Source organism: Rhinoderma darwinii, chromosome 10 (assembly GCF_050947455.1).
Source record: "Rhinoderma darwinii isolate aRhiDar2 chromosome 10, aRhiDar2.hap1, whole genome shotgun sequence".
In the NCBI taxonomy this organism is placed as follows: Eukaryota; Metazoa; Chordata; class Amphibia; order Anura; family Rhinodermatidae; genus Rhinoderma; species Rhinoderma darwinii.
Window position 1 is genome coordinate 105,878,493 of NC_134696.1, and position 24,408 is coordinate 105,902,900.

Consider the following 24,408-nt stretch of genomic DNA (forward strand, 5'->3'; position numbering starts at 1 on the left):
ATTATATGATGGGTTATTCTAGGCAGGTGTATTATATGATGGGTTATTCTAGGCAGGTGTATTATATGATGGGTTATTCTAGGCAGGTGTATTATATGATGGGTTATTCTAGGCAGGTGTATTATATGATGGTTTATTCTAGGCAGGTGTATTATATGATGGTTTATTCTAGGCAGGTGTATTATATGATGGGTTATTCTAGGCAGGTGTATTATATGATGGGTTATTCTAGGCAGGTGTATTATATGATGGGTTATTCTAGGCAGGTGTATTATATGATGGGTTATTCTAGGCAGGTGTATTATATGATGGGTTATTCTAGGCAGGTGTATTATATGATGGGTTATTCTAGGCAGGCTGTTCTATACTGTATTATTACATGCTATGATCTTTTGTTCTCAGGCTCCTCATTGCTCCTCATTGCTCCAGGCTGAGTTTTCTCCTTACTGGGAGTTTCTATACTTATCTGCAGGGATCAGGGTGCAGGTCTCCCCCTCCTGGTGTTGACCCCGCCCCTTGTTATGATTGACAGGCTGTGCGGCCAGTGATGTCCGGGGGCGGCGCTCCGGGCTGGTCGGGGGTGATTAGAGAAGCGGTCCGGCAGTCGTCACCTGCTGCAGGTAGAGAGCGGACAGGATGCAGGGACAGAGCCGGACGCTGCGCCTGGACCGCGGGCAGAGACTGCAGGCTGTGTGTGTGCTTGGCACCACCCTGTCTATAGATGTCAACGGGTGAGTGTGCGCCATTATTACACCCCCCTAATGTGTGTGCACCCCACTAACTGCACTCAGATGTCCCCTCATAGTCTGCACCCCACTAACTGCACTCAGCCTGCACACCGGGGCCCCCCTCTTCTGTCTGCACCCCCGGGGGCCCCCCTCTTCTGTCTGCACCCCCGGGGGCCCCCCTCTTCTGTCTGCACCCCCGGGGGCCCCCCTCTTCTGTCTGCACCCCCGGGGGCCCCCCTCTTCTGTCTGCACCCCCGGGGGCCCCCCTCTTCTGTCTGCACCCCCGGGGGCCCCCCTCTTCTGTCTGCACCCCCGGCGGGCCCCTCTTCTGTCTGCACCCCCGGGGGGCCCCTCTTCTGTCTGCACCCGCGGGGGCCCCTCTTCTGTCTGCACCCCCGGGGGGCCCCCTCATCGACTACATTATCTGTCTGCAGAGTTATCACTGTGTTATCTGTGGTGTTACATAGGACTGCAGGTAACACTACTACATTATCTGTACTCAGAGAGTTATCACTGTGTTACCTGTGGTGTTACATAGGACTGCAGGTGACATCTACTACATTATCTGTACTCAGAGAGTTATCACTGTGTTATCTGTGGTGTTACATAGGACTGCAGGTGACATCTACTACATTATCTGTACTCAGAGAGTTATCACTGTGTTATCTGTGGTGTTACATAGGACTGCAGGTAACATCTACTACATTATCTGTAATCAGAGAATTATCACTGTGTTATCTGTGGTGTTACATAGGGCTGCAGGTAACATCTACTACATTATCTGTACTCAGAGAGTTATCACTGTGTGTTATCTGTGGTGTTACATAGGACTGCAGGTAACACTACTACATTATCTGTAATCAGAGAGTTATCACTGTTATCTGTGGTGTTACATAGGACTGCAGGTAACACTACTACATTATCTGTACTCAGAGAGCTATCACTGTGTTATCTGTGGTGTTACATAGGACTGCAGGTGACACTACTACATTATCTGTAATCAGAGAGCTATCACTGTGTTATCTGTGGTGTTACATAGGACTGCAGGTGACACTATTACATTGTGTGCTCCGTTATATCGTCTGTGTTAATAGACAAGTTCAGCTCTGCTACATCTGTATAAGCTGTGATGCTGCATATGGGTGATGGCGTCGTCATTGATTCTGGAATAGCAGGGCCGGAGTGACGCAGCAGCGGATTATATGTGACACCGCCTGCCGCCTTCACTAAAGTCGCTTCTGTCCACCGCATCCATCCGTGACACAGAAATGTCGCTAAGTGTTCGGCGCGGACGGGCCGCTGTGTCGCCTCTGGTATAACTGGTTCTACTGTGACATCCAATAATCTCCGGGCGACCGCACAAGGTGTCAGATTTTGACGCCGTTCACTTTCATTCCCCAAATCCCGCCAAATAGCTCCTCCCATTGTATCGACTAGTGAGCAAATAATAGATCATCCGATCGCTCCAGTAGAGAAAACCCGTCCTGCGCCATTTCCGTGTTTGACCTAAAACTGCAGCGACTCGGGTGCTATCATTGGGTATTAAAGTGCAATGTGAACGCCTGATGATCCTGAAGGGTTAACTAGAGGCAGCGCCTGCCGTCATTTGCCGCTGGCGACTTCTCCTGTTGTGAATCGCAGACGCCGCACGTATAACGAGTTAACCAGAAGTCACCGTGGGGGATGGGGCAGTGGGTGTGACATTATAAGGTTATAACGCTCCAGCTCCCTGTATCCTGGTGCCGTACACAGATCCGCTCACGACATACGACCGTTTTATTGTCCTCGCTGGAAAGTCGGTGAACGTTTTTATTGCGGCGTTTCTTCATTCTATCTTTTCTGGGACAGGCTGGGTCACTATTACAGGTCCCGATGTCACCCAGCTTTTCCAGACTCCTGAATGAGACAGCGGCCAGATCTGCACCTCACTCTTGTAACGCTGCATAACTAGCGCATTCGGGAGTCTAGGAAAGCTGGGTGACAATGTAACGAGATTGTTGTGTTGTGTTCAGGGCTAGTTATAGAGGACGCTCCCCTCTCCTGACTTTTATTCCCCATGAAATAACCATTCTGGAGCATCTTTTCCCAGAACTCTGCATTGTGCCGTTCCTCCGTTATTCCTCCTAGAAATCTATGAATCAATTGACAACTGGGTGTTACAATTCCCCTTGTCAAAGGGGCGTGTCCCTACACTCACTGCACTGATTGGACATTGTCATTCTGTGTATGAACACACCCTCAAGAGGTTTCACCCAGCTGTAAATTTATCATACATTTCTAGGAGGAATAACAGAGGAACGGCAAAACAGAGTTATGAGAGAATTTGCTCCAGAATAATTTCATGGGCAATACAAGTCTTTTGTCAGGCGAGGGGAGCGTCCTCTTTAATATCCCCCCGCTGTAGTACTGACACGAGTCTCTTATCCGTAAAGTGAGCGGGCGATTTTCATTTCTGGATGATCTGTCGCCCCCTCCGTTTTTCATGATTGTCGCTACTTCTTCAGTTTAGTTATGAAGCCTCCGGAGGAGATTACAGCACAAAGAAGTGACAAATAATAACCCGGACGTTGCGTCATTTCCCCCTCAGGACTCGTCTTCTCGTAGCCGTGTCCCAGAATAACATCGCGCCCGGGAACCGTTAGACGACGCTCCAGCATTGCGTAATGAACAGTCCTGACACTTTAAGAGAGAATCTGTTACAATTTTATAAGCGTTTCAAAATCTCTGCTTGCTGTGACTGAAGGGAAACATTCATTATTTATATCCAGAGGCTAAAAACCAGTCCTGACCTCCTACTTCTCTGTGAGCCGAACAAATCTCTGTCCAGGCTGATCGCTGTGTGAGCAGGACTAGGTCAGGCAGGTTTTCAGCCTCTAGAGGCAAAACCCAATGTTTCCATTCACTGCCAGCAAGAATAAATTTTTAATGAGTTATTCAAACACAAAGTTGCAGAACTATTCATTCTACAGTGAGGAAGCTTTAGTTACACCGGCCCTTTAATGCGCCGGCGGACGTGAGATTATCGTTAGTGACTGTAATAATGTGGCGGCGGACGTGAGATTATCGTTAGTGACTGTAATAATGTGACGGCGGACGTGAGATTATCGTTAGTGACTGTAATAATGTGGCGGACGTGAGATTATCGTTAGTGACTGTAATAATGTGACGGCGGACGTGAGATTATCGTTAGTGACTGTAATAATGTGCCGGCGGACGTGAGATTATCGTTAGTGACTGTAATAATGTGACGGACGTGAGATTATCGTTAGTGACTGTAATAATGTGACGGCGGACGTGAGATTATCGTTAGTGACTGTAATAATGCGGCGGTGGACGTGAGATTATCGTTAGTGACTGTAATAATGTGTCGGACGTGAGATTATCGTTAGTGACTGTAATAATGTGGCGGACGTGAGATTATCGTTAGTGACTGTAATAATGTGGCGGACGTGAGATTATCGTTAGTGACTGTAATAATGTGACGGACGTGAGATTATCGTTAGTGACTGTAATAATGTGACGGACGTGAGATTATCGTTAGTGACTGTAATAATGCGGCGGCGGACGTGAGATTATCGTTAGTGACAGTAATAATGTGACGGCGGACGTGAGATTATCGTTAGTGACTGTAATAATGTGGCGGCGGACGTGAGATTATCGTTAGTGACTGTAATAATGTGGCGGCGGACGTGAGATTATCGTTAGTGACTGTAATAATGTGGCGGCGGACGTGAGATTATCGTTAGTGACTGTAATAATGTGCCGGCGGACGTGAGATTATCGTTAGTGACTGTAATAATGTGGCGGCGGACGTGAGATTATCGTTAGTGACTGTAATAATGTGACGGCGGACGTGAGATTATCGTTAGTGACTGTAATAATGTGACGGCGGACGTGAGATTATCGTTAGTGACTGTAATAATGTGACGGCGGACGTGAGATTATCGTTAGTGACTGTAATAATGTGACGGACGTGAGATTATCGTTAGTGACTGTAATAATGTGACGGCGGACGTGAGATTATCGTTAGTGACTGTAATAATGTGACGGCGGACGTGAGATTATCGTTAGTGACAGTAATAATGTGGCGGCGGATGTGAGATTATCGTTAGTGACAGTAATAATGTGACGGACGTGAGATTATCGTTAGTGACTGTAATAATGTGGCGGCGGATGTGAGATTATCGTTAGTGACTGTAATAATGTGGCGGCGGACGTGAGATTATCGTTAGTGACTGTAATAATGCGGCGGACGTGAGATTATCGTTAGTGACTGTAATAATGTGACGGCGGATGTGAGATTATCGTTAGTGACTGTAATAATGTGACGGCGGACGTGAGATTATCGTTAGTGACTGTAATAATGCGGCGGCGGACGTGAGATTATCGTTAGTGACTGTAATAATGTGCCGGCGGACGTGAGATTATCGTTAGTGACTGTAATAATGCGGCGGACGTGAGATTATCGTTAGTGACTGTAATAATGTGACGGCGGATGTGAGATTATCGTTAGTGACTGTAATAATGTGACGGCGGACGTGAGATTATCGTTAGTGACTGTAATAATGTGACGGCGGATGTGAGATTATCGTTAGTGACTGTAATAATGTGACGGCGGACGTGAGATTATCGTTAGTGACTGTAATAATGTGACGGCGGACGTGAGATTATCGTTAGTGACTGTAATAATGCGGCGGCGGACGTGAGATTATCGTTAGTGACTGTAATAATGTGGCGGACGTGAGATTATCGTTAGTGACTGTAATAATGCGGTGACGGACGTGAGATTATCGTTAGTGACTGTAATAATGCGGCGGACGTGAGATTATCGTTAGTGACTGTAATAATGCGGCGGCGGACGTGAGATTATCGTTAGTGACTGTAATAATGTGACGGTGGACGTGAGATTATCGTTAGTGACTGTAATAATGTGACGGCGGACGTGAGATTATCGTTAGTGACTGTAATAATGTGACGGCGGACGTGAGATTATCGTTAGTGACTGTAATAATGTGGCGGACGTGAGATTATCGTTAGTGACTGTAATAATGTGACGGCGGACGTGAGATTATCGTTAGTGACTGTAATAATGTGACGGACGTGAGATTATCGTTAGTGACTGTAATAATGTGACGGACGTGAGATTATCGTTAGTGACTGTAATAATGTGACGGACGTGAGATTATCGTTAGTGACTGTAATAATGTGGCGGTGGACGTGAGATTATCGTTAGTGACTGTAATAATGTGACGGACGTGAGATTATCGTTAGTGACTGTAATAATGTGACGGACGTGAGATTATCGTTAGTGACTGTAATAATGCGCCGGCGGACGTGAGATTATCGTTAGTGACTGTAATAATGCGACGGACGTGAGATTATCGTTAGTGACTGTAATAATGCGCCGGCGGACGTGAGATTATCGTTAGTGACTGTAATAATGTGACGGAGGACGTGAGATTATCGTTAGTGACTGTAATAATGTGGCGGCGGACGTGAGATTATCGTTAGTGACTGTAATAATGTGGCGGCGGACGTGAGATTATCGTTAGTGACTGTAATAATGTGGCGGCGGACGTGAGATTATCGTTAGTGACTGTAATAATGTGACGGACGTGAGATTATCGTTAGTGACTGTAATAATGTGACGACGGACGTGAGATTATCGTTAGTGACTGTAATAATGTGACGGAGGACGTGAGATTATCGTTAGTGACTAATAATGTGACGGCGGATGTGAGATTATCGTTAGTGACTGTAATAATGCGCCGGCGGACGTGAGATTATCGTTAGTGACTGTAATAATGCGCCGGCGGACGTGAGATTATCGTTAGTGACTGTAATAATGCGCCGGCGGACGTGAGATTATCGTTAGTGACTGTAATAATGTGGCGGACGTGAGATTATCGTTAGTGACTGTAATAATGTGACGGACGTGAGATTATCGTTAGTGACTGTAATAATGTGACGGCGGACGTGAGATTATCGTTAGTGACTGTAATAATGCGGCGGTGGACGTGAGATTATCGTTAGTGACTGTAATAATGTGACGGCGGACGTGAGATTATCGTTAGTGACTGTAATAATGTGCCGGCGGACGTGAGATTATCGTTAGTGGCTGTAATAATGTGACGGCGGACGTGAGATTATCGTTAGTGACTGTAATAATGTGACGGCGGACGTGAGATTATCGTTAGTGACTGTAATAATGCGGTGACGGACGTGAGATTATCGTTAGTGACTGTAATAATGTGACGGCGGACGTGAGATTATCGTTAGTGACTAATAATGTGACGGCGGACGTGAGATTATCGTTAGTGACTGTAATAATGTGACGGCGGACGTGAGATTATCGTTAGTGACTAATAATGTGACGGCGGACGTGAGATTATCGTTAGTGACTAATAATGTGACGGCGGACGTGAGATTATCGTTAGTGACTGTAATAATGTGACGGCGGACGTGAGATTATCGTTAGTGACTGTAATAATGTGCCGGCGGACGTGAGATTATCGTTAGTGACTGTAATAATGTGGCGGCGGACGTGAGATTATCGTTAGTGACTGTAATAATGTGGCGGACGTGAGATTATCGTTAGTGACTGTAATAATGTGACGGCGGACGTGAGATTATCGTTAGTGACTGTAATAATGCGGCGGACGTGAGATTATCGTTAGTGACTGTAATAATGTGGCGGACGTGAGATTATCGTTAGTGACTGTAATAATGTGACGGACGTGAGATTATCGTTAGTGACTGTAATAATGTGACGGCGGACGTGAGATTATCGTTAGTGACTGTAATAATGTGGCGGACGTGAGATTATCGTTAGTGACTGTAATAATGTGGCGGCGGACGTGAGATTATCGTTAGTGACTGTAATAATGTGACGGCGGACGTGAGATTATCGTTAGTGACTGTAATAATGTGACGGCGGACGTGAGATTATCGTTAGTGACTGTAATAATGCGGCGGCGGGCGTGAGATTATCGTTAGTGACTGTAATAATGTGGCGGACGTGAGATTATCGTTAGTGACTGTAATAATGTGACGGACGTGAGATTATCGTTAGTGACTGTAATAATGTGACGGCGGACGTGAGATTATCGTTAGTGACTGTAATAATGCGGCGGACGTGAGATTATCGTTAGTGACTGTAATAATGCGGCGGCGGACGTGAGATTATCGTTAGTGACTGTAATAATGCGGCGGCGGACGTGAGATTATCGTTAGTGACTGTAATAATGTGACGGCGGACGTGAGATTATCGTTAGTGACTGTAATAATGTGCCGGCGGACGTGAGATTATCGTTAGTGACTGTAATAATGTGACGGCGGACGTGAGATTATCGTTAGTGACTGTAATAATGCGGCGGCGGATGTGAGATTATCGTTAGTGACTGTAATAATGTGGCGGCGGACGTGAGATTATCGTTAGTGACTGTAATAATGTGACGGCGGACGTGAGATTATCGTTAGTGACTGTAATAATGTGACGGCGGACGTGAGATTATCGTTAGTGACTGTAATAATGTGACGGCGGACGTGAGATTATCGTTAGTGACTGTAATAATGTGGCGGCGGACGTGAGATTATCGTTAGTGACTGTAATAATGTGACGGCGGACGTGAGATTATCGTTAGTGACTGTAATAATGTGGCGGCGGACGTGAGATTATCGTTAGTGACTGTAATAATGTGGCGGCGGACGTGAGATTATCGTTAGTGACTGTAATAATGTGACGGCGGATGTGAGATTATCGTTAGTGACTGTAATAATGTGGCGGCGGACGTGAGATTATCGTTAGTGACTGTAATAATGTGACGGACGTGAGATTATCGTTAGTGACTGTAATAATGTGGCGGCGGACGTGAGATTATCGTTAGTGACTGTAATAATGTGGCGGCGGACGTGAGATTATCGTTAGTGACTGTAATAATGTGACGGACGTGAGATTATCGTTAGTGACTGTAATAATGTGGCGGCGGACGTGAGATTATCGTTAGTGACTGTAATAATGTGGCGGCGGACGTGAGATTATCGTTAGTGACTGTAATAATGCGGCGGACGTGAGATTATCGTTAGTGACTGTAATAATGCGGCGGACGTGAGATTATCGTTAGTGACTGTAATAATGCGGCGGACGTGAGATTATCGTTAGTGACTGTAATAATGTGACGGACGTGAGATTATCGTTAGTGACTGTAATAATGTGCCGGCGGACGTGAGATTATCGTTAGTGACTGTAATAATGTGACGGCGGACGTGAGATTATCGTTAGTGACTGTAATAATGTGGCGGCGGACGTGAGATTATCGTTAGTGACTGTAATAATGTGGCGGTGGACGTGAGATTATCGTTAGTGACTAATAATGTGACGGCGGACGTGAGATTATCGTTAGTGACTGTAATAATGCGGCGGCGGATGTGAGATTATCGTTAGTGACTGTAATAATGTGGCGGCGGACGTGAGATTATCGTTAGTGACTGTAATAATGTGACGGCGGACGTGAGATTATCGTTAGTGACTGTAATAATGTGGCGGCGGACGTGAGATTATCGTTAGTGACTGTAATAATGTGACGGCGGACGTGAGATTATCGTTAGTGACTGTAATAATGCGGCGGACGTGAGATTATCGTTAGTGACTGTAATAATGCGGCGGACGTGAGATTATCGTTAGTGACTGTAATAATGCGGCGGACGTGAGATTATCGTTAGTGACTGTAATAATGTGACGGACGTGAGATTATCGTTAGTGACTGTAATAATGTGCCGGCGGACGTGAGATTATCGTTAGTGACTGTAATAATGCGGCGGCGGACGTGAGATTATCGTTAGTGACTGTAATAATGTGGCGGCGGACGTGAGATTATCGTTAGTGACTGTAATAATGTGGCGGCGGATGTGAGATTATCGTTAGTGACTGTAATAATGTGGCGGCGGACGTGAGATTATCGTTAGTGACTGTAATAATGTGACGGACGTGAGATTATCGTTAGTGACTGTAATAATGTGGCGGCGGACGTGAGATTATCGTTAGTGACTGTAATAATGTGGCGGCGGATGTGAGATTATCGTTAGTGACTGTAATAATGTGGCGGCGGACGTGAGATTATCGTTAGTGACTGTAATAATGTGCCGGCGGACGTGAGATTATCGTTAGTGACTGTAATAATGTGACGGACGTGAGATTATCGTTAGTGACTGTAATAATGTGGCGGCGGACGTGAGATTATCGTTAGTGACAGTAATAATGTGACGGACGTGAGATTATCGTTAGTGACTGTAATAATGTGACGGCGGACGTGAGATTATCGTTAGTGACTGTAATTATGTGGCGGACGTGAGATTATCGTTAGTGACTGTAATAATGTGACGGCGGACGTGAGATTATCGTTAGTGACTGTAATAATGTGACGGCGGACGTGAGATTATCGTTAGTGACTGTAATAATGTGACGGCGGACGTGAGATTATCGTTAGTGACTGTAATAATGTGACGGCGGACGTGAGATTATCGTTAGTGACTGTAATAATGTGTCGGACGTGAGATTATCGTTAGTGACTGTAATAATGTGGCGGACGTGAGATTATCGTTAGTGACTGTAATAATGTGGCGGACGTGAGATTATCGTTAGTGACTGTAATAATGTGGTGCCGGCGGACGTGAGATTATCGTTAGTGACGGCTGCTCATTAACATGTCCGTGATTCTCGTTAGGATGTGGGGGAGACCAAAAAAAAAAGGAAAAGTGGAGCAGTTGTCCATGGCAACCAATCAGGTTGCTGCTCTCATTTTCCAGAGGGCCTCTGAAAAATAAGAGCTGCAATCTGATTGGTTGCTATGGGTGACGGCTGCAGTTTTGATAAGTCTTTGTTTTCTATGGTCTGGGGAATGTATTTTCTCCTCTATCAATTCTGACCAATGGAGATCTGCCGCCTGCGGTGGGAAACGTGACGTAAAATATTTTCACGGCTGTGGTGACCGTTACGGTCGGGACATTTCCTGTGTTATGCGTGAGATGTCCCACCATTTATGTGCCCCCAGATCAGGGGGAGTCTCTACAACGGGTCGGCTCAACAGAAAGTGAATGTTCTGCGGTTAAGGTTCCGCACGGTCGGATCCGGCGCACTGTAAACGGCGATATCTTCCCTGATGAGTGGTCATCGCTGCGTTTAGGGCAAATTTGGATAATTTTTCTTGGACTTCATATCAATGAAACTTGTCTGTTATGAAGCCCCCAGAGTTTATACTTCCTATGTGTCTCGTCATCACTACCAGCGCGTGGGTTAATATCTGCTCTCCGTGGTGAGGTCTGGCACATGTCCGCCGGCGAGCAGCTGTGACTGGGTAATCTCTGCGGAGCGATGGCTCTCGGCACCTGGGGAGGGATATTCGGAGACGCACGGAACGATCCATTGGAATAACCTTCTAAGGATTGGTATGGCTTACGGCTGAGTGCGTCCTCTGCGGCGGACGGGTCAGCAACTCGCCAATGTTTATCTAGGGCCGGGTCCAGAGACTGGAGATTCTGGGGTCCTCGGCCCTTACATCACAAAGTCCTCAACATGAGCAGGAGAGGGGGTCCCATAGGGGAGAGGGGGTCCCATAACTGAAATCAAAACGGCCCCTGCTCTGGATCACACCTCCGGAGTACTAGGTCGTCTTCCCTTCTTCTCGGGTTCCTCCTCACCTTGTAGTGCCAGTAGAGGGTCTCACCACTGATGAAGGTAGTACATGCAGCCTCCCTCTGTAAGTGCCTCCTGGCAGCGGTCTGTAGGCCCCTGGGGATCAGCCTCGTGCTGCCGGTGTGATATCTGTGACTGGGCACCAGCTTGGCCTGGCGTTGGCCTTTCACATTTGATGGACGTCTGTTGTAACTTTCAGCCGATCGTCTGGGTCGCTTCCATGAATGATCGTTGCCGGGGACGACCTCTGACCGCCCGGGATGATTTCTATTTTTGACTGGACTTCAAGATGACAAATGACTGAACATGAGTGGCCACTTGTTGATAGTGTCGTGTTCTAGGTGAACTCGTGGGACGCCATGGACAGAGGATGCAGCCTGATAACTTATTGGGGGGTCATTTATATTGTGGAGGCCTCCGGCCCATCACCACCAGCAGATCACGCAAATCTCGTACATGGCCGGATTCTACCCCCCCCCGTAAATCACTCCATCGATGATCCAACTGGGCGACCAGTAGAGTTCCCGCAGATTAACCAGTTGGAATTTCTTCATCAAGACGTGGCGTTTACCTGATCATCCCTAATGGCTGGCGCTCCCTGGCAGCGCCCGCACCCACGGGCTCTGATGTAGTCACCGGAGGCTCCAGAGAAGCCACAGACACATACAGTCCTAGAAGCGGCCATCCAGCGCAGTAGAAAGATGGGTCATTATAGGGTTAGATTACAGGTCTCCAACTTGTGGCTCATCAGAGCTTTCAAAACTACAACTCCCAGCATGCCCCGACAGATCTTTTTTAGCTGCAAACACGGAAGTTGGACAAGAGAAGACCCTTCAGTCCAGCTGCAGATTGAGGTCGCCCTACAAGAAAACGTCCATCTAGATGAAGGCGATGTCCACCCAGACGTCAAAGGAATGTCCTGGAGTAGAGTCGGGTGATCTCCTGGTTGTGGGCGGTTAGTGATGATGGCATTGGGGGTGGAGCTGTGACAACCTTTCGTCACATGTAATAGACGCTTGTTTTCGGTGTCTTCTCCAGAGGTGCAGAGTCTACAGGAAACCGTTGTTGGCGCTTTCCCAGTCCAGCGTCTGGATGTGAAGAATCAATGACGTGATGGGTGTTGCCATGACAAATACTGAATCTACGCCAGCGGTGGTCAACGTGAATGTTCTGGAAATTCTATCATATTATATCTTAATATTTCTTTATAGTCGCACCTTCTGATATTCTCAGTGGGAGGAGCTCCGCAGATGGCGTCTGCCCGTGACCAATAGCCTTCCTTGTGTTTGTTGTCATTTCTGGTAGTCACCAGCGGGGGCGCTGTTAAACTTGGAAGCAAATTTGGATGCAAAGTAAAACTTCCTGAGGTTTCTGGAGTTCCCCTTTAATAAGTGGATGATAACACTTGTGTGTCCTAGTGAATGGAGAATTTACGAGCGCCTCGGCTCCAGCGCCCCCCCCCCTCTCCGTGTCATTTGTAAGAGCTTGTTCCCACACGTCGTCCGAGCCGGGGCTGCCGACCGTGCTGGCGTCGTGCGTTCCTCTCCGGTCCCTTTGAGACATCTTAGAACTTGCAGGTTACTGACGCCTGTTTATAGATTAAAGCGTGAAATCCCCAGTAAATATAAGACCAGAGTCCTCTCCACCTGTCGCTCTAGAATTCTATTCAGAATATCTGTTTTTGGGAAAGTTGGGTTACAACCAATAAGGCAGATTTGCCGTTCAGGACTCTAGGACTCTAGGAAAGCCTCATAGGAGTCGTAGTGGGCTCCATATTGGTTGTTGCTGAGACCGTAATACACCCCCCGTTCCCTTCTGATCATGTTACTGGGTGATACATATAGAGAGGGTCCCTAATATGGGGAGTGGGATGGTTCATTGCATAATTGGAAGATTTGCCGTTCAGGAGCCTGGGAAAGCTTCTCCGGCGATGTCATTTAAAGACCTAGTGTTCTCGTCCTGGACTTATATTTCCCGATTGAACTCCGCAGGCCTTGTAAAATGGGATGGGGCGGCCTGAGGGTGACAGGTTTACGAGATGACATTATTAGGGCTCTCCTTATTTAGGCCGGGATATGTGCTGGACGCCACCGCTGTGTGAGCTGAATGTGTCAATCTCCCGTATCACTGTTAATCTGCAAATATAGTTTATCGCTTTCTTCAAACTGCTGGAACTTGCAGCTGTTCTGCGGGATGGAGGGAGCTCGGGGGAGGGGAGACGGACGGGTCCGAACCTGCAAAAGAAGTCGCCAAGATATGAGAAACAAGCGCTTCCAGGGACCGCGGCGTCCAGTCTTCTGTAAAAGTTAACTTTCTAATATGTTTTGTCTTTCAATTCCTCACCAGTTTCCAAATCTCAGCTTGCTGTCAATGAATGAACATGGTTGTGTTTACAACCTGACGCTGAGAACCTGTAGAGAGCCAACACTGCTACTGGGGAATATGTGTTACATTCACTGATACATTGTAGCAAATTGAGAGAGATTTGTGTTGCAGTGTTTAGCTCGCAGAGGATTGTTTAGACTGGACACAGCTGTAACAAACCATCAGCTGTGAAAAATCTGGATGGCTTTTCATCCTAGGGATGAAAATAAGAATGTTCCCATTTACTGACTGCAAGCAGAGATCTTTAAAATTGACTCCTATGTGCAGAAGCCCCTGTTCTGTAACCTATAGATAACCATGAGACGTCGAGGACGTTGTGCCAGTGCATGATGGGAGTTGTAGTTTTGTCATTGCTAGAGAGCCACAGGTTGTAGACCACGTCCCTATATCCCATCCCCCGAGACCCCAGAATCAGAGCGGGTGAGATGAACCCCATAGTGATGGCTGCTGATGTGGCTCCTTCTATAGAAAGTCTAGGCCCCATTAAATATCACAGCTGTTCTATGAATATAATACATGTTTTCTCCGTTTAGGGGGTCTCCGCCGGAGTGTAAGTGGTTCAGCTTCCGTCCAACCCCCAATATAGAGATTGAAGTTCTGAACAGCGACGCCTCTCAACAGAAAGTGATTAACGGGGTGAAGCTATGGCCGCTGTCCAAGAAGACGCTGGTGGAGTTCCGAATGACGACGCCAAGCACCGAGACCAACGATGGCAAGGTGGGTCAGTCAATGGGGACTCTATACTGGCATTGATCTGTCCAGGTAGGAGACCCCCACATCTAAACATTATAATGAAGTAAGCGATCACTCGCTGCATAAATTTGCATGAATTAGCAACCGACTCCACCCCCACGGGAACCTAACGGTCATTGCAGAAATTTCTATAACCACGTCCGATCAATCCCGATCGTCTGTGTTTTAACTCCTTAATTTCGCTTGTCACTGTTTCCTTTTTAGATCACGTTCGCTTACTATGGGAAGGGGTCGGACGCGCCTGTGGACAAAGCTGGAATCTACCTGACTGGGATCGGTACGTCTGGATCTCTTTAAAAACTGACATTCAGCCCTTGACGGCGCAGCCCCCCCAGTCCCAATCAATGGCTGTGATACAATTAAAGGGGAACTCCTGCCAAAAAAGTGAAAATGTAGCCACTGCCCAGAATCTTACTTAGTTCACGGTTTTTAGATATCTTTGCCCCTTTAATTGCCTGTGACTCCTGGACTCCATGTTCACGACCCGCCTGGTAGTCCGCTGGGTCATGTGATCTTCAATGTTTACTGTGCAGGCTTCGGATTGGCTCCACAGGGTTAATTAGACCTGCTGGGTGGGGGAGGGTGCTGAATTTCCATCTTCTCTCCGGAGTTCCACTTTAATACTTAGTTGCCAGATCATTGCAGAGGTGGGAAACTTGGACGCGGTGAACTTCCCGGTCATCGATATTTTAAAGCCGCTGAGGATGGTCCTTCTAGAGCGCGGTCAGAGGAAACCTGCGCTGCGAATGTCCTGATCGCGGCGGCTTCCAGTGAACTATATATCAGTGGATTTATTACCCTGTCACGTAGGACCCAGGAATATCCCAGTACAAGGAGGGAATTCTCTTACATCACCAGAATGTATACGACAGCTGACCCCCCCCCCCCCCCAGCGCGGCGAGTCACACGTGAATATATATAGATCCACGTAACCTTCCCACCAGGCGTAATGTCTAATCCGACTCCTTAACGTACAGGACGCGCATTTTAATGTCGCAATTACTCAAAAGGTTTATGGGACGGTCCGTAATATTTAGGAAATCCTCCGGCTTCGTTGTACTGCGTCTCTTCTACGGCAGCAGATAGCTATATACAGGAGTGTGCGCCATTTCTGGTGTCCGTGCGTTGAATGTCGTATCCATGGCGGGTCAATGTATACTTCTAATACTCCATGACCCCATTGTTCGGCCATCCTACGGAGCTGCCATGTTGACCCTATTTTGATCAGGACGAGCAATCCTGCCCCCTGCTGTTACCTGAGAATAGATGTCCTGGGGGAGGGGGGAGGGTTGATGAGGAATCTGACACCGGTTATGTGTCCTCTTAAAATCCTCCTAAGAAAGACGAGACGGGCGCGCGTTACATCAGGGCACGGTTTTTTTGCCGTACGGCGTTTGGGTTCAGGTTGCACATTCTGCGGATCATGCGGCCCCGTCTATTGTCTGGGGGATTCACAGGACCAAGAGACTGAATCCTAAATATACAGGAACGTTCCTTTAATTCGGTATACGTGACGTGACCGGTTCTGGATTATCAGACGTTCCGGATCATTGAACAGTCACGGAAAAGTCCAAAAATCGTATAGAAGATTCAGAATAAAATATTAGCACAAAATGTCATCGTTTTAGGGATTTCCAAATTGTGTCGGATTATCGGACTATGAAACGCCAGATTCCAGGATTTCGCTACACTGTGGCGGCCCCGCTGTAATGTAATATGGATTCTTCCGCCGCTCCCCTCCTTCCCTATAACCTCTGTTCGTTCTTTTGTCAGAGATGTCCCTGGATGTCGACGCGGATCGGGACGGAACTGTAGAGAAGAACAACCCGCGTAAGGTAAATGGCGCCATATGGGCCGCACGGGGGGGATGATGACTTATCGCCTCGTACCGTCGTCTTGGGATATTTTCTAACAAGTTTCTTAATAAAAACAGAATTTCTTTTGAGATTTGGGAACGGTCACCAGGAGAGGATCTGCTACACTGCACTAGGGGGCGCAATGCGGAGCCTATAGCTTGTGACACAAGCTCCTCCCCTCTGTGGGCCCTCAGCCAATCAGCACAGAGTTGGTAGTTTGTGGCAGTCTGGGCCCAGTGACTGGCACGGTGAGGGTATTCAGCAGGTGTCGGTCCCCCCTCTGGTTCACAGGAGATTGTGGAGATGCCATGTCCTGCCCTGCTGACCCTTCACATTTTTGGAAGTTCTTCGACTCCTAACTCGGTATATAGGGATGCTCGTCTAGTATACAGGCAGGACACGGTATATAGGGGCGCTCGTCTAGTCTACAGGCAGGACACGGTATATAGGGACGCTCGTCTAGTATACAGGCAGGACACGGTATATAGGGGCGCTCGTCTAGTCTACAGGCAGGACAAGGTATATAGGGGCGCTAGTCTACAGGCAGGACACGGTATATAGGGATGCTCGTCTAGTATACAGACACTACACGGTATATAGGGACGCTCGTCTAGTATACAGGCAGGACACGGTATATAGGGACGCTCGTCTAGTATACAGGCAGGACACGGTATATAGGGACGCTCGTCTAGTATACAGGCAGGACACGGTATATAGGGATGCTCGTCTAGAATATAGGCAGGACACGGTATATAGGGACGCTCGTCTAGTATACAGGCAGGACACGGTATATAGGGACGCTCGTCTAGTATACAGGCAGGACACGGTATATAGGGATGCTCGTCTAGTATAGAGGCAGGACACGGTATATAGGGACGCTCGTCTAGTATACAGGCAGGACACGGTGTATATAGGGACGCTCGTCTAGTATACAGGCAGGACACGGTATATAGGGACGCTAGTCTAGTGTACAGGCAGGACACGGTATATAGGGACGCTCGTCTAGTGTACAGGCAGGACACGGTATATAGGGATGCTCGTCTAGTATACAGGCAGGACAGGGTATATAGGGACGCTCGTCTAGTCTACAGGCAGGACACGGTATATAGGGACGCTCGTCTAGTCTACAGGCAGGACACGGTATATAGGGACGCACGTCTAGTGTACAGGCAGGACACGGTATATAGGGACGCTCGTCTAGTGTACAGGCAGGACACGGTATATAGGGACGCTCGTCTAGTGTACAGGCAGGACACGGTATATAGGGACGCTCGTCTAGTATACAGGCAGGACACGTTATATAGGGACGCTCGTCTAGTATACAGGCAGGACACGGTATATAGGGACGCTCGTCTAGTGTACAGGCAGGACACGGTATATAGGGACGCTCGTCTAGTGTACAGGCAGGACACGGTATATAGGGACGCTCGTCTAGTGTACAGGCAGGACACGGTATATAGGGACGCTCGTCTAGTATACAGGCAGGACACGGTATATAGGGACGCTCGTCTAGTATACAGGCAGGACACGGTATATAGGGGCGCTCGTCTAGTATACAGGCAGGACACGGTATATAGGGACGCTCGTCTAGTGTACAGGCAGGACACGGTATATAGGGACGCTCGTCTAGTGTACAGGCAGGACACGGTATATAGGGACGCTCGTCTAGTATACAGGCAGGACACGGTATATAGGGACGCTCGTCTAGTATACAGGCAGGACACGGTATATAGGGACGCTCGTCTAGTATACAGGCAGGACACGGTGTATAGGGGCGCTCGTCTAGTATACAGGCAGGACACGGTATATAGGTACGCTCGTCTAGTATACAGGCAGGACACGGTATATAGGTACGCTCGTCTAGTCTACAGGCAGGACACGGTATATAGGGACGCTCGTCTAGTCTACAGGCAGGACACGGTATATAGGGACGCTCGTCTAGTGTACAGGCAGGACACGGTATATAGGGACGCTCGTCTAGTATACAGGCAGGACACGTTATATAGGGACGCTCGTCTAGTATACAGGCAGGACACGGTATATAGGGACGCTCGTCTAGTGTACAGGCAGGACACGGTATATAGGGACGCTCGTCTAGTGTACAGGCAGGACACGGTATATAGGGACGCTCGTCTAGTGTACAGGCAGGACACGGTATATAGGGACGCTCGTCTAGTATACAGGCAGGACACGGTATATAGGGACGCTCGTCTAGTATACAGGCAGGACACGGTATATAGGGACGCTCGTCTAGTATACAGGCAGGACACGGTATATAGGGACGCTCGTCTAGTATACAGGCAGGACACGGTATATAGGGACGCTCGTCTAGTGTACAGGCAGGACACGGTATATAGGGACGCTCGTCTAGTGTACAGGCAGGACACTGTATATAGGGACGCTCGTCTAGTATACAGGCAGGACACGGTATATAGGGACGCTCGTCTAGTATACAGTCAGGACACGGTATATAGGGACGCTTGTCTAGGCTACAGGCAGGACACGGTATATAGGGGGGTGCTCGTCTAGTATACAGGCAGGACACGGTATATCGCGTCGTGCATGTTCTATATATCATTCTATGCTGTGATGTCATCTAGGCTACGTGGACCTGGGGTCCGGAGGGTCAGGGTGCCATCCTGCTGGTGAACTGTGACAAGGACAGTATGTTCTCCCGCACGGTGGATGGAGGAGATAACATTGTGCTGTCCAAGGCGGGTGAGTGATTGATCGTGGGCCGGTCAGGGTCCCGGGACGCAGCAATGACCGGCTCCTCTGTCCCTCCACAGATCTCCTGGACATGTCAAGGATGCTGCTCCGAATCCAGGGGCCCGAAAAACTGCCCACGGGATACCACCTGCTGCTCTACATCTCCGCTACTGATGCCCCAAACCTGGGAGTGTTCCATCAGCACAGTAAGTTCTCCACCGCCCACCCGGTGGCGCCATCCTAGGGGCTCTACGCTTCAATCTTGAGGTCTGTACAATCACTTTGCTTTACTTCTCTTGTGCGGATTAAATTCCAGTAGAATTGTGGAGGCAGCTCTGGATGTAACTGGAGTGTAAGATATCTTTTCTTATCCTCCAGCAGAGCTGCATCCACAATTCTGTATGATGTGAAGTCCCGCAGCCCTACAGCAATCTCTCTTCCCCCTTGTTGGGTTCATCTCTGTACAGTACGTGCTTTGCTGTGCTGAATTGTGGGAGGTGTAGTGATTACACCAGTGCATCTCGGGGTGTCCCCCGGCACATTGCTGATGGAACAAACGTGAGCCCATCCAGCTGAATTGTGAATGCAGCTCTGTATGTGATTGGAGTATAAGGCATAATGTAACAGTAGAAATGTGATTTGCAGCTCTGGATGTGATTGGAGTATAAGGCGTGATATAAGAAGACTAGTAAAGTATTATATGGTGATATACGCTGGTAAATATTGCTGTGAAGTGGCCTCCGTATATAAGGCAGGTGAAGTCTCGTGGCCGGCTGGTTATGAGTCCCCCGCTGCCCGGACTCTAAGAGCCCAATTGACAATGACAAATCTTTCATCCTCCTGACGTGGGATCTACAGAAATCCCGAGCTCTTAGCCCTGATCCGTCCTGAGAGGCTGTGGAACATTCATTAGTGCTGCGCAGGACATCCGATCCCTGTACAAGAAGCGCTGCCTGGCGGAGAGCCGCGCCGCGGGACCAGGAATGGATATTCGTGCCCTCACACTTGTCACAAAAGCTGAAGTAATGAACTATTAGCACATTGTGTTAGTGATGAGAGACTCCGATAATCAGGACGCGGCGATTCTGCGCCTCTGACCGCTGCCACCTGGTAAAGGGTCATCTGTTTGTGTGAACGAAGCTTAAAGGAATCATCAGGTTTCAGCAAATAAAGTTTAATCTTCCTATAAAGTTCTACAACTTTCCAATCCACTTTCTGTATGAATTCCTCACTTTTTCTAAGATCTCTGCTTGCTGTCATTCAATAGGAACCTTCGTTGTCTGTGACCAGGAGGATAAAAAAATAAATCAGTCCTGGTCATGTGATGGACACAGGTGCAGCACACGTTACATGACACACTGTAACGAGTCCTGCACCTGTATTCTCATCACATGACCAGCACAGATTGTTATCCGCTGGAAGTAAACTATGAAGGTTTTTATTGAATGACAGCAAGCCGAGATCTTGAAAATGTGAAGAATTAATACACTGTATATTGGAAAGTTCTAGAACTTTACACAAATCTTTATTTGCTGAAACTGGAAAACGCTTTAATCATCGTATAATGAAAACCTGGGCTGACCTAATACTTAACAGCTGAGGGTTCGTTACATTGTATCCAGTCCAGACCATCCTGTGTGAGGTAAACGCCCTGATACATTTTGCCTGCACTGATACAATGTAACAAAAGATCAGGACAGGATGGAGATCTGCGCTGCTGTGGACTGCAGCATAAAAAGACCCTCGAGCTGCTCGTGTTCTTGTAAGGCGCGCGCGTTTTCTCTGCTCAGTCGCCCTGTCCGCCCGTCATGTGACCTCTCTTGGGCTTTCTCCCGGCAGATAAAGTGTACACCCACGTGGTGGGCAGAGAGAAGCTCTTCTACAAGGCGCGGTACACGGGGACCGGCGAGCTGGAGTTCTACGTGGAAGGACTGCGCTTCCCGGATGAGGGATTTAACGGGCTGGTGACGGTCAAGGCCAGTCTGCTGGAGACTCAGGTGGAGGTAACGCAGACAGCAGAGCTTTTATTATTTTTTTCACAAACTTCCCTCTAAAAAGAAAAAAATCATGAAGTTGTCCTTGTCTATCAAGATGCCGCTGGGTAATAACCAATATGGCCGCCATTCCAGCCTTCACGGGGCGATGACCCAGCTTTTCTGAACAGCAAACATGCCTAGTGGTTCAGAGATGCGTTACTAGCCAGTCAGCGCCGTGGAGGGGTGTGCGCCGTGTTTTGACCGCCGTGGAGGGGTGTGCGCCGTGTTTTGACCGCCGTGGAGGGGTGTGCGCCGTGTCTTGACCGCCGTGGAGGGGTCTTCGCCCTCTCTTTTCACTCCCCTCAGTCTGACCTCTGTATATAGCAGTCTGACGGCAGTTTGTGTCCAGTAACCGGATCTGATTTTCGCTTTAGTGTCGCTGTCCTTGGCTTGCGTTTCGCTCCTGTCTCGACCGGTGCTAACAACCTCATCAGCGTCAATGCGAGCAACTGCCAGGATCTCTGCTTCTATCAGTGAGCGTAAACAAGGACACGTTTCGGACAAGGAGGGTGAGGGGCAGAGCCTTCAATAACTTAGTGTTGGCTATATCCAAAAAGCATCACCCAACTTTCCTCAGACCCTGAATGGCATATCTTTGTAATGCGGCTACATTTAACCCCGTATTTCTCGTGTCTACTGCTTTGCGTGTGTCCGTTTTATACAGGAACGGCATCTATTCATGAAACAGGAGGCTCAGGATGAACAGTTGTTTGTTCTCCACCAGATTGATGAATAGTCAGAATCTGAGCTTGGACAATATGAAATAATATAGAGAATCGTTGCGATATCCATGTGTTATTCCGCTCTGTCCTGCAGGGAATTCCGGAGACCCCCATATTCACAGATGTGGTGACGTTCCGGATCGCCCCCCTGATCATTACACCCAACACGCTGGAGCCGGTGGAGGTTTATGTCTGCAGGTAACAGGCGACGCGTTTTATTGAGATTTAGTTTTTGGGCTCCAGGACCATAACCCCTAATATTGTGTCTTCCTCCCGCAGTGTGAAGGATAATTACCTCTTCCTGAAGGAGATCAAGAACCTGGTGAGTGAAGCCAATTACAAGATCCGGATCTGCTTTGAATACGTGAACCGAGGGGATCGCTGGATGCAGGTGCGTCGCTCTGTGTTATGATCCCTACAATACAGGAGCCTCGTCCGGGGTCAGGACATGATGGTAATAATGTGTTTCACCGCAGGACGAGATGGAATTCGGATACATTCATGCGCCACATAAAAGCTTCCCGGTCGTGCTGGATTCTCCCAGAGATGGAGAACTGAAGGATTTTCCTATTCGGGAACTGCTGGTGAGTTCATTGTGACTGTTCAGTCATTCACTAGAGAGCAGCGGTGACATCACTGAGAATGCCGCCTATCCGTTCACTAGAGAGCAGCGGTGACCTCACTGAGAATGCCGCCTATCCATTCACTAAAGAGCAGCAGTGACTTCACTGAGAATGCCGCCTATCCGTTCACTAGAGAGCAGCGGTGACATAACTGAGGATGCAGCCTATCCATTCACTAGAGAGCAGCGGTGACATCACTGAGAATGCAGCCTATCCTTTCACTAGAGAGCAGCGGTGACATCACTGAGAATGCAGCTTATCCATTCACTAGAGAGCAGCGGTGACATCACTGAGGTTACAGCCTATCCATTCACTAGAGAGCAGCGGTGACATCACTGAGAATGCAGCCTATCCATTCACTAGAGCAGAAGCGGTGACATCACTGAGGATGCAGCCTATCCATTCACTAGAGAGCAGCGGTGACATCACTGAGGTTACAGCCTATCCATTCACTAGAGAGCAGCGGTGACATCACTGAGAATGCAGCCCATCCATTCACTAGAGAGCAGCGGTGACTTCACTGAGGATGCAGCCTATCCATTCACTAGAGAGCAGCGATGACATCACTAAGAATGCAGCCTATCCATTCACTAGAGAGCAGCGGTGACATCACTGAGGTTACAGCCTATCCATTCACTAGAGAGCAGCAGTGACATCACTGAGAATGCAGCCTATCCATTCACTAGAGGGCAGCGGTGACTTCACTGAGGATGCAGCCTATCCATTCACTAGAGAGCAGCGGTGACATCACTGAGAATACAGCCTATCCATTCACTAGAGAGCAGCGGTGACATCACTGAGAATACAGCCTATCCATTCACTAGAGAGCAGCGGTGACATCACTGAGGTTACAGCCTATCCATTCACTAGAGAGCAGCGGTGACATCACTGAGAATGCAGCCTATCCATTCACTAGAGAGCAGCGGTGACATCACTGAGAATACAGCCTATCCTTTCACTAGAGAGCAGCGGTGACCTCACTGAGAATGCAGCCTATCCATTCACTAGAGAGCAGCGGTGACCTCACTGAGGATGCAGCCTATCCATTCACTAGAGAGCAGCGGTGACATCGCTGAGAATGTCGCCTATCCATTAGCAATGCTTTATTGTCCTAAATAGACAGATCAGCGCTATAAAAAGGTGCGGCGCTATAATATGTAACTGATAACGTGCTAAAGAAAACGGGACAAAGATGAGGATAATTAACCCTTAACAGACATCCCTGCACCAGCTATGGTTAGCAGCCCATTGGTGCTTGGTAGGAGCCATGTGATTGGTCAGTACAGGACCGGGGGGGGGGGGGGGGGCCTGCATGTTATTTGCTAAGCTCTATATTTTGCAGATCGTCTCCTTTGCATTGGATTTTCTCGCTCCGGTATATTGAGCCATCAATGTCTGTGTCGTGCGTGTCACCAGGGCATGATGTGCCGGCTCTCATAGCTGGGAGTTTTCTGGGCGCACGTCCCGGGCATTTTACAGGTTGTTGTACAGTTTAATGGAAAGTCGGCTAGGTTCACAATCCTGGGTCCGGGGCCAGGAGACGACGCTCATCACCCCACCCCCGCAGCAGAACTTTGCGCTTAGCAGCTGCCATATTGAGCGTGATGGATCGGTATTGAGTTCTCCTCAGGATGGTTCTCGTCTTACTGGTTGCAGCTCCGTGTGTGTGCGCAGCATTTCTGCAGAGAGCCGGAGTCCCCCATATACTTCGCTGCTCCTGAGGTGCTGGACGGAGACCCTTGTTAGTCAGTTGGGCGGGGAATCATCTGCTGGGAGTAGTCCCATAAATGATGTCCACGTCTGCTGGTTGTCCATGGAAATTTAGTGGTTTAGCCCCCCCCCCCCCCCCCCACACTGTTAGACGTGTGACCCACTCGCTCAATGTGAAGCACCCACAATGCAGTTG

At 48.3% G+C, this 24,408-nt stretch overlaps 1 protein-coding gene across 2 annotated transcripts in view; it reads left to right on the forward strand.

Moving 5' to 3' along the window:
* Positions 1–548: 548 nt before the first annotated feature.
* LOC142662347 (protein-arginine deiminase type-2-like) overlaps positions 549–24,408 on the forward strand; it is a 29,126-nt gene continuing 5,266 nt past the window's right edge. Inside the window, exons 1-10 of one of the 2 annotated variants that reach the window (XM_075840564.1) lie at positions 549–731; positions 14,337–14,520; positions 14,761–14,833; positions 16,330–16,391; positions 19,013–19,130; positions 19,202–19,327; positions 20,961–21,124; positions 21,974–22,077; positions 22,159–22,270; positions 22,356–22,463. In XM_075840564.1, the coding sequence (XP_075696679.1) occupies positions 637–731; positions 14,337–14,520; positions 14,761–14,833; positions 16,330–16,391; positions 19,013–19,130; positions 19,202–19,327; positions 20,961–21,124; positions 21,974–22,077; positions 22,159–22,270; positions 22,356–22,463 (1,146 nt within the window). In that variant the 5' untranslated portion in view covers positions 549–636. Of the gene's footprint in view, positions 732–10,623; positions 10,675–14,336; positions 14,521–14,760; positions 14,834–16,329; positions 16,392–19,012; positions 19,131–19,201; positions 19,328–20,960; positions 21,125–21,973; positions 22,078–22,158; positions 22,271–22,355; positions 22,464–24,408 lie in introns of those variants that run through there. The other variant, XM_075840565.1, reaches the window with a different exon arrangement.